Source organism: Gossypium raimondii, chromosome 12 (genome assembly GCF_025698545.1).
Source record: "Gossypium raimondii isolate GPD5lz chromosome 12, ASM2569854v1, whole genome shotgun sequence".
Lineage (NCBI taxonomy): Eukaryota > Viridiplantae > Streptophyta > Magnoliopsida > Malvales > Malvaceae > Gossypium > Gossypium raimondii.
In genome coordinates this window covers 47,916,427-47,928,247 of record NC_068576.1, presented here as the reverse complement: position 1 = coordinate 47,928,247, position 11,821 = coordinate 47,916,427, and the positions used below count along the sequence as shown (strand labels likewise).

The 11,821-nt window shown below is 29.0% G+C and overlaps 1 protein-coding gene across 1 annotated transcript; it reads left to right on the top strand.

The window, feature by feature from the left end:
• The first annotated feature begins 8,612 nt into the window (after positions 1 to 8,612).
• LOC105764620 (inactive protein RESTRICTED TEV MOVEMENT 2) lies at positions 8,613 to 9,493 on the top strand. Its single transcript, XM_012583265.2, has 2 exons — positions 8,613 to 8,796; positions 8,885 to 9,493. The coding sequence occupies exons 1-2, from the start codon at positions 8,709 to 8,711 to the stop codon at positions 9,412 to 9,414; spliced, it is 618 nt and encodes a 205-aa protein (XP_012438719.1). The 5' UTR covers positions 8,613 to 8,708; the 3' UTR covers positions 9,415 to 9,493.
• The last annotated feature ends 2,328 nt before the right edge of the window (positions 9,494 to 11,821 follow it).

Here is an 11,821-nt window from a genome sequence, read left to right as displayed (position 1 = left end):
TACATTTGTTGTGTAGTAGAAACAATTATAATAAAAATTGTAAAAAGTACATAACGAATAAAAAAACAGAAAATGAATCCATAAATATAATTGCGAATGTAGCAAAAAAGAGGCTTCTTATTTGCAAATAAGAAGTACGAGTTAGAATAGAAGACCATAAATTTTTCTAATATGGCGTATATTCCAACCTCGTCTAGAAGGGGTAATTTAGGAATCGCGTCATTAATTTAATGAGTGATAGTGAAACTAACAAAAATAAAATTTTATTTAATAATATAAATATTTGTAGATAGTAGAGTGGAAATAATATTATTTATTTAGTAAAAACAAGTAAAACAAAGATAAAAAAGAAGAAGAGATTTTGAAATTAAAATTAAAATTAGAGTAAAATAAAATATAAGAATTTCAATATGATAAGAATCTAGTCACGTATAGAATATCGGTTTTGATTCATAAGTTTAATCATCAATGCAAACATAAATTTTAATATTCCATAATAAATTAGTTATAGTTACCGACAAGTATCTAACAATCAAACTTTCATTATCTTCTCAATAACCAAAGTAAGCTTGTTGAAATTATTTCTCTTATTAGCAAAGAACTTTGTAACGAAGTGCCTAAGATTCAATTTATTAATAGCATTAAGAATTAGAGAGATCCAATTTTAACCAATAAATACACACAAACATGGTTCATTCAGATTAGGTCACATATTCACAATAAATTACATACTTCAACATACACAACTATGTTATTCGTCACAAATATTAAAATAATTAAATATTTACGAATTTAAAAATTCTAATTGACAAGACAAATATATCAAATACAAGTTTTATATTTAACAAACCTAAATATTTATAATTGAAACAGAAGATATGCAAATACCAAAGAATAAAGAAAATATTAAAAGAAATTAGATATATATAATAAACTTGGAGAATCAAAATGTTAAAATCTCTTTGGCTAGATTTTTTTTTTTTTGAAAACTCAAGTAAAAGAAAACACAAAAATAAGACAATACTAAGGTGGCTATACGTGGCTTTCTTATTCTAAACCAAAAACTTTGTATTTATAGGGCAAAATTTGCATGAAGGAAAAAAAAGATAAAGGTGCCCTTAATGAATTGAAACAGTTTTTTAGGTTTTTGATAGATTTGTGTCACGAGTTTTTAGGTCATTTTTGGGTACTTTTTGAAATATCTCTCATCTTTAAATCAAATATCTTGAAATATTTTGAGCACTTCCAATAACATTTTGAAATTAAATATCTGGAATCATTGTTGATTGTTCACTTTAACACTAAATATGCAACTTAGGAATACGACATCCTATGCAATATTTGATTTTAACAAATAATTGTTGGATTTAGGTGATGGAAGAATACCTAATGTCATAAAAGAGTTTAATATAGATGACCCACTTATTATCATATCGAATAGATTCTTAATCCATTTAATGAATGATTCAGTTCGTAGACAAGGTGAACAATTTTGGGCTTTAGAGGATTCCAAGTGAACTTAGAACATATCTTAATGCACATAGAATTACTCCAACATCTAGAATTAGACCACACTAAATTTTCACAAAGTAAAGGCCAAACCTTACCTAGAGCTCTCCAAAGGAAAGAACACTTCCCTCTTGCTATATTGTTCAGAATCAACTCCTTCATGTCATACTTCGAACGAAGAACACGAACCCATAAAGCATTGTTGTTTGAGACTAAATCGAAACCCAATTTCATAAAAAAGGAAGCATTCTGATCCTCCAAGTGTCGAAATCCAATACCACCACAAGCGTGAGGCTGACACACAGATCCCAGTTGACTAAGGTCATCTTCTTCCTCCCATTTGATGCTGTCCAAATAAATTTCCTAACTACTTTGATTTCTGCAAAGATGTTTTTGGGTAACATCATGGATTGCATAAAAAATTAGGTATAAAAAGAAAAACATATTGCGCTAAAATAATTTTACCTGCAAAAGAGAGTTGTCTGATGTCTCAATTATGTAATTTGTTGAGCACCTTATCAATCACAAACCTCAAAGTACTACTCATCACTTTATCATGAAATAAAGGTACTCCCAAATAGGTTCCAAGATTTTGTACCTTTTGAAATCCAAGTGTAGAAATAATTTTGTCCTTTAGGTCCTCATCAACACCACTCAAAAAGAAAATATTAGTCTTGCAAGCATTGACCCGATGCCCCGAGAAAGCACAGAAGTTATCTAGAGTCTCTATAAGAACTTGAGCTTGTTTCAAATCTGATTTAGAGAAGATTACAAGGTTATAAACAAAGAAAAAATGAGATAGATTCAATCCAAATCGAGACAGGCGAATGAGGCACTATCTACCACTAGAAATGGCTGAATGAATATTATGACCCAACTTGTAACACCCTTAACCGGCATTCGTCGCCTGAATAGGGTTTCAGAGCATTACCGATCAAACAAACATAATTTAAAAACAGTTCATATCATGTAATATTCAAGTCAAAATCAATCAAACTCATACATATTGTCCTTTATTCGAGCCCTTGAGGCCCAAAATACTTGATAGAAACAAGTTAGGAATAATTCAAAAACTTAGAGAATTTTTCGCGAAATATTAAAAATTTTCAAAGCTGCAAGGTTCACACTGCCGTGTGGTCAAACCGTGTAACTCACACGGTTAGAAGACACACCTGTGTCTCAGGTCGTGTGGGTATTCGAGATAAGGACACACGGCCGTGTCCCAGCCCATGTAACTCTCTGACTTGGGTTACACGGCCAAGCCACACGCCATGTGCCAGACTGTGTGCCTTTTCGAAATGGCCTCGCACGCCCGTGTGCTAGCCGTGTGTCTCACACGGTCCAGTCACATGCCTGTGTGTTTGGCCGTGTGGACTCAAAATGTACCTTAATCAACAAGTGTACCATTCCCTGCAAAATTGGACAATAAGCAATTCAAAAATCATTCACTTAACCAATTCAAAACACGATCAAACACATCCAAAACATGTCAAAACAATCATCCTAGGTACCTAAACAATGTACCATCATTAGTACCACCATTATATAATCAAAACATATCAATAAAACATTAATCAAATCCAACATGCAAACATGTCAAATTCAATCTATTTTGCCTAATTCATGTTCATTCAAACATTAACTTAAACATGCCATAGTATGACCTCAAACATAAACACATATTTATATGTATATAACCAACCAATATTAACTTATAATCTTATTACAATTAATTCACAAAATAACTATTAATAAGACACCCTAGGTACATGCCGACACAAAAGGATAAACATCACCACGTTTAAGTTCGGGACCGTTGTTGGATGCTAAATTGACGATCAGAATTAAGTACCTAACCTATGCATAGAAAACAAAATTGTATGCTGAGTAAAAACTCAGTGGTATTTCTATAATCTAAATATCAAAAGATATGAAATCACAAATATACAATCTAAATATTACAATAACCATATCACATTTCATTTATTTCACAATACCTCAGTTCTCATACTTGCTAAATAAATAGCTTTTCACAATATAATACACATATCATCTAACATCAATCACAATGCAATTTCAATTAACTACCCCTATTAACACGACTCGGACTTGGACGGATACACGGATCCAACCAAACACACCAGTTTGGCACCCAGTGCCTCATCGGATAATTCGAAGTAATAATTTGACACCCAGTGTCTCATCGTCTAAACCGAAGTAAATTGGCACCTAGTGCCTCGTCGAATTAATCCGAAGTAGTAAATTGACACACAACACAGTGTCTCATCAACTCGAAGTTGAAGAAATCCCTGAACTCTTCCAATCCTATGGCATGCCATCTATATCCGACTTAGCCTGATATAGTTAATAGGATTTAATTTCACTTTTCAAATATAACCAATATTCATTTTAATTTAAAACAATCAATACATTCAATATATATACCAATTCAATCAATATAAATTCAATAAATTCATCACATACTAAATCAATCCATTTCAATTGCAAAACACAATAATTCTCGCCTCAAACACTTACTATATACATTAAATTGAATTATAATAATTAACAACTAAATTCAGATTATAGAAATAGAAACCAGAAATTCCAAGCTATTCTTCGTCGACTTTATCTTTTCCCTTTTTAGTCGAGGGTTCCGGTACGACGTTAGTTATGGAATTAAAATAATTAAAAATCATCAATACAATACAATTCAATTTCATGTTGAATATTTCAATTTTCACTCAAATATTGCCTAATTTCCAATTTAGTCCCTAAACCGAGACTAACTTTTATTCTTCACATTTAATTCTTTATTTTATGTAAATTCCACTTTAGACTAAATTCAACTCCTATTTTCACATAAATTCCTAAATTTCAAATTTTCATAATTTAGTCTCTATTGCACAAAATTTACTATTTTTTCTATAATTTAATCCTTTTTGGTTTTAGCTTAAAATCTATCAATTTAATCCCTAATACTAAAATTATTCAATATAGACAACACTTAAAAACTCAATAATTTCTAAAATTTTAACATGGGTCGGGTAGTATTTAATATCGAATTCCAAAAATATAAAAATTATAAGAAAAAATTAAATTGACTAACCAATTGAGCTTGAAACTTTGAAACCCTTACTTTGGTCTTTCTCCTTTTCTTTCCTTTTCTTTCCTTTTTCCCTTCTGTTTCGTTTGTTCTTTCTTTCTTTTCTATTTCTATTTCTTTTATTTTTATTATAATATAATATATATACTTAAACATTAAGATTTAATATCATATATATATATATATTATAATATACATATTTTACTTTAAATTTTATAATAGCATACACTTATGCCGCCTCATTTATGAGCAATGACATAATTGCTTTTTTAGTCCTTTTTAGTTTTTCTTTAATCTATAATTCAACTTTCACCTTTTATGCAATTTAGTCTTTATACCTAATTATTCTTAATTCATGTAAATTCACCTAATCAAAACCTAATTAACCACACAACTAACATTGTAAATATTTATTATCTGATTTACGAAAACGGAGTCTTGAAAATACATTTTTCGACACCCGTGACTATCGGATCGTTACACAACTATTCCATACAAAGCACGAACAAGTATGGAGACAAAAGACACCTCTACCAGATCCCTCTAGCAGGTTTAAACCTTTGCATAAGCACACCGTTCCACAAAGTCTGCATAGTGAAATTAGAAATAGCCTACATGATTACCTTTCTAAGATAATCCGGTATACCAATTGATTTGAGGGAGATATCAATGAAATCTCATTGGACTCTATCATATGCTTTCTCCAAATCGATTTTGACCGTCATCCATTGTTTTTTATTTTGTTTCCCACTCATAGAGTGAATAATCTCTTGTGTAATTATAATGTTGTCTGAGATGTTCCTTCCCGATATAAAACCAGCTTGTTCTTGTGCCATGATTTAAGGAAAAACCATTTTGAAACGATTAACTATAATCTTCATAATCAAATTGTATAAGACAATACAAAGACTTTTTGGGTTAGAGAACTTAAGTATAAGGACAATGAGAGGATCAATAACTTCACCATCGAACACCCAATCACAAATAGTACTTCTAACCACACCCTGTTGATTTTGAAAAAAAATAGGTTTTTAATTATATTTTTCAAGGAAAATAAAATTCACATAATTTTTGTGCAACTTAATTACTGTACTTATTGTCATTTAGTTTAGCTATTACCTATTCTAACTAATACATGGTCATTATTGATTCCTATATATGTCACAATAGACGAATACCATCAATTACGACAACTTTCATCCATTATTACATCATGAGGATGTGAGATACCATAAATATTAATAAGGGAAATGAATTCAGTGACCTTGGTCTAATATAGGTGGATAAGAACGTATAAACCATTATTCAACTACATTTATTAATTAATTTCATTTCATTTCATTTTTTATTTTATTATAAGCACATCCATAAAATGGTGTATAATAGTTGGAGGAAGAGTATTATCACTTATTCATCCAAGGTAATGTATAGTTTCAAGTAGGGGTGAGCATTCGATCGAATCGAATCGAAAATTTTCGAGTTAATCGAGTTTTCGAATCTCATTTTATCATCCTAACTTTATTTGAAGTTTTCTCGAATCGAGTCGAGTGAGATGGAATTCGAATCGAATCGAATATATTTGTTCAAGTTAAATTTTAAAAAATAATTTTGGGTCTTGGTAACCATTGTCACCCATCGTAATAAAATTTGTCCCCCTTAATCAATTTTTTTATTAACTTTCATCACTTTATAATCTATTTATTAATTTTTTATATACTGGTTAGCTTCTTTGCTTGCTTAGTTGTTTCAATAATCTTGATTCTTGTCACTATGTATTTTAGAATTAAAAATATATTAAATGTAAAAATATGATTTTTAATAAAAGTTATTTTAAAAATAAAATGTGAAATTAATACCAATATAAAATTTTAACACGAATATTTTATGGCATAATTAATAATTCAATTTTAATATAAATATTCAATATGACTAAACAATTCAATAATATAAATAATATAAAATGTGAAATTTAATTTAATAATATAAATAGTAAATATAAATAAAATTATTACTATTTATGTTTAGTGATTTTTTTTGGATAATTTTGATTTTTTATTTGAGAGTGAGAAGTAAAAGTTTAGGGGAAAAATAAAAAATTTTGGGGAATAAAAGTTTGAGGGAAAGTAAATAGGGGGTAAAATTTTGGAGGGAAAATATTAAAAAAAATTGGAGGGGGGAGGGTTTGAGATAGATGGGAGGTGGGATGGGAAGAGAATAAAAGTTTTAGGGGAAAAGTGGGAGGGAGTAAAAATTTTGGGGCAAAATAAAAGGTTTTGAGGGTTTTTGGGAGTAAAATTTTGAGAAAAAATAAATGGGTGAGTAAAATTTTGGTGGGAAATGGATTTTGGGTTGATTGGGGGGTTGGGAGGGGAGGGGAGTAAAAGTTTTGGGGGGAAAGTGGGAAGGAGTAAAAGTTTTGAGGGAAAAGTAAAAATGTTTGGGAGTTTGGGGTAAAAATGTAAAATATTATAGTTTGATATTCGAATTATTCGAGTTATTCGAATTTGAAAACTCAACTCGATTCGAACTCGAAATTCGAAAAAAAATTTGAGTTGATTCGAATAACTCGATTCGTTTAACTCAAAATTCGAATTTTTTCGATTTTTTCGAGTCGAATCGAGTTTTACTCACCCCTAGTTTCAAGATTTTAAATCTTACCGCTTACACAGGACTGTTAGTAATACAATCGTTTCTCACAAAGTTACATTTGGGAAATGTATCAACTTTGCAGCTTATTCGATTAAAAAAGAAAATTAACTTTTTTTGTGTATTTTTACTATTTTTTTGAACAATTGTTTTTTCTTTTTTTTACGTGGTTTCTAGATGCTAGGTTTGGTGAAGATAACTTTGTTCAATAATGCGAAAGACTCAAGCATAATGAGTAAGACTTTTAGTGAGCTTAAACTAAAAATAGAGCCAGAATCCAACAATCTTTATTCTCATATCTATAAACCTTATCCAACCCCGTCCTCTGGTGAATAATAGACGCCGGAGCTTCCTCAATCCAACAAGTACTTCCTTCGCTTTTCATTCCCTCCTTAGCTAGAAAATTAGATGTTGTTTGAATATAGTGCATGGAATGTAGAAATCCAATTAAAAAATGACACGTCTCTATCTTCTCTAGTAACTGCCATGCTTTACCATTTCGATAAATAAATAGTTCTTCAAACATTCATTTTCCGCTACAAGATCAACTATTCACAATTTTCATATTTAGGGACAAAAATAGGTAAGTCCAAATTGAGAATTTAATATTATAGTTGAGCAACAAATCATGAGTGCAATGGTAAAAAATAAAAATAAAAAAAATTGGAAGTTGAAACTCAACTCTACAGCTCAAACTGTGTGAAGTCAAGCCATTACCTCATCCTAATTTGAATGTAGCAATAATATCTAATAAAATTGCCCAACACGCCAGGCTTTGCACAACTCAATTTAAATTAAATAACCTCAACATGATCTTTTAAAAGTTAAGAATTACAAGTTAATAAAATAAATTTGAGAAAAAATTCACTCAACTCAAACTTGGGATTTTAAAAGCTTAAGTACTATTATGTAAAGTTTATTTTAGTCTCTTTAGATGTTAAAATTTATGTGAATCATAACATTATCACAATTTATTATTATGTTAATGATAATCTAGACAAAATATATCATATCTAAATAACACACATGACTCAACTTGACAAATAAACATTAAAAGGAGAAAAGAATCATATAAAGATTATTATAAAATTGAATTAGTTGCTTTGCTTTATGCTTACTTATTCGACTAAAGTGAATATAAGGTCTAAATTTATATGGTTTTGCAACAAATTCTAATAAAACATGTTTTTCCTTGTTGGATAGTGCAAGAATATCATGCGCAGGAAGCTAAGACATGTAATACAATGAAAAAGAGCAAAGTCTGAGTGAAGTTAGGAATAAATGATGCGCATAGATTCACAAGAAATTAGACCAACGTTACCAGCATGGGTTAAATACGTACCTATATATCATCATTTATAACCCAAATCTCTCCATTCCTACCTATACAAAACAAAGACATATAGAGAATTGTAGATCCTCATTGTAAAGCAAGCCGTGGTGATCAATGGCTAATCTTTTCCGTCAAAAGATTGTGCCTTCCTCTGATTGGACTCATGACGACAAGGCCAGTTTTCTCTTGGTTGATCTTCCTGGTACAAATGCAATACCCTCTCTATATGTATATATAGCATTTTACAATATATATTATTAATGTTCATGCCTTGTGGTATGTTGAATAAGGTTTTAAAAAGGAGGAGTTGAGGCTTGAGCTTGCTTCAACTGGCCATATAATCATCAGTGGAGAAAGAAGAGTTGATGAGAACAAATCCGTATACTTCGAGGAATCCTTTGAAGTGCCTGAAAATTCAGACACGAATAAAATCAATGCAAAATTCGATGGTGATTTTCTTCATGTAACTCTCCCCAAGCTATCGGTTGCTGAACAAGACAAACAGCAGGAGCTCAGCCATGGAAATTATGCTGCCAATGGCTTAGGAGAAACGACTGTTCAAAAACAAACCAACATTGACCATCCTGAAAATCAAAGTAAACGTGAAGATGATCAGGAGGAGCGACAACCCAAAGGAGAGGCGATCGGTAAGGAAGCTTGCCAAGTTGCGAGCTTTCCCAAAGAGACGTTGAAGAAATGGGAAGAAGATGAGAGTCCATTAGAGATGGCAATGAACTTTCTTAAGAAAAATAAAGGGGCCGTTGTTTCCGTCATTATTGCTTTTTCGGTTGGGGTTTTCATTTGTCGAACATTTGATTAAATTGAATGTGTATGTATGCACACTTGCATCCCACATTTATGAAGAATAAAACAAAAGATGAATTTCTATTGGAAAAGAAGAGTTCAATCCCTTATATCTTCACATTTTTCCATTCCAAATGCACCTAACAATATTTTATCTCTTCTAATCTTATATTTTAAGAAATTGCAATTTAAATAAGCATTGGTGTTATTATTTTAGACCGCATTTATTTCACTAAAATCAATTTCAAAAATGATTTCTGAAGAGTTGAGAATTTTTTATGTTGGGCAAATTTTCCGATTTCTAAAAATTGTTTTCTTAAAACGAACGCGACATAAATATATTTTTACAAAATATTATAGTACAATTTCATTTTGATAATCAAAATTTATTTTATAATAAGATATTATTTTCTAATAATGATTTAGTCCTTGTACTTCTATTTTTGGGAATTTAGTCCTACATTTTAGATTTCAAAATTCAGATCTAACTATTAACACTTTTAAAATTATTTTGTTAAATTCATTTATTACAACATCATTCTTTAATTACATGACTACCATGTGAGTTTTTTATTTAAAATGTTACATAACAAACTTGACAAAAAATTGTAACAATTGAACTTGATTTTCAAATTTAAGAAGTAGATGGACTAAACTCCGAAAATAAAAGTACGGGGCTAAATTCCAAAATTTTGAAGAGTACATGGACTTATGACATATTTTAAATTTTATATTATAAAAAATTATAATTGTAATATATATTTATTTTATTAAAATTAATATAAATATTTTCAATAATATATATGGAGAATATTATTTAAAATTTAAAATTATTATTTTTAAAATTTATTATTAAAATAAAACGTAATATTAAATAATTTATTAAGATAATAAATTATATTAATATTTTATCAAATTATTAAATACAAATAATTAAATATGTATGTTTAATAATATTTTATTTTAATATTTTAATATTTTAAATTAAAATTAAAATTTTATTAGTAGTATAATAATATTAGGCTTGATTTAAGTTAATTTTATATAAAAATTACTTATAAAGGAGTTTTTTCGAAAAATAAAAAAGGGATTTTTTATTGACTTGTAAATCATTTTTCGTTGACCAAATTGTTTTCCATGAAACAAACATAAAAAATGCAAAAAAAAAATCATAAGTAATTTGTCGTGAAACAAACACACCATTAATATATTTTCTAGAATAGCAACTCTTGTTTAGAATAATTATTTTATTTAGAGCAATTGTTAATTGATAATATCTTCAGTTTAAAATGATTGTTATCCATATTAATTATGATTTGGGAACTACTCTGGTTGAGAACAATTAATGTTTGGAACATTTTTGTTTAGAGTAACTATGCTTTAAGAATAGCTATATTAGGAAGAATCATGGTTCAGAATATTTTTATTTAGATAAACTATCTTTCAAGAAAGTCATTATTTATAATGTTATCTTCAGTTTTGGAATCTTATAAAAAGTTTGACCTCAAATATGGGGGAAGTTAAGAGGTTTCCTCTTAATATTTGTAACGATTCGGTTTCCAGTGGTATTGAAAAATACAGTTTCAGGATCTCGTTTTCGTAAATCAAGTTCATAAATATTAAATAAAGATATTTACGGAGTTATTATGTAGGTGAATTAAATTTTGGATGATCAACTTGACCGAAATTGTGGTTAATTTGAACCTACTGACTAAATTGTATTGTTTAATGGCTATAAATGTTTAGTTAGAAGACTTAAATTGTAATTAATTAAAGACCCAAAATAATAATTAAACCATTTAGAATTCAGATATAGTGGACGGTAATAAGCATATCCACTAAGTTATACTCGCATTGAATGTTTGGTTTACAAATTCTCTCTAAAATATTCATTTGCATTAATTTTTCGCCTTACCAACCACCACGTGTTATCGAGTTTGCTCAAACTTTTCTTTGTGTCTTATATTTCGTTTACTTATTAAAATATGAGTATACAAATATAATCCTATTCATATTCAAAAATCTTATACGTGATTTCGCTAACAAAATAAAACTTGTTTTTATTCTAATAATACAAAAATTAAAAAATGGCCTCTTTTTTTTATTATGTATTTTACCATTAATCAGTTGATGTTTGGCTGGATTTAAAAATATATAAAAAATATTGATTTCTCTCCTCTTACAAAATTTGTACTAGTTTAGCAAATAATATAAAATGTGTATTAATTTGGTAATTTTAAAAATATATATATTATTGGAATAAAATACCCAAAAATTTACTTATCCCCTTGGTATCCCTTGGCAAAAGTATAAAATCTTTCTATCTTCTATTGAAATACAACCTAAGAAAACAATGTCGTAAGTTAGGAATAAAGGTGCAGTACAATGACAAGAAAACTTGAATGAAAAGCATGCACATCAAA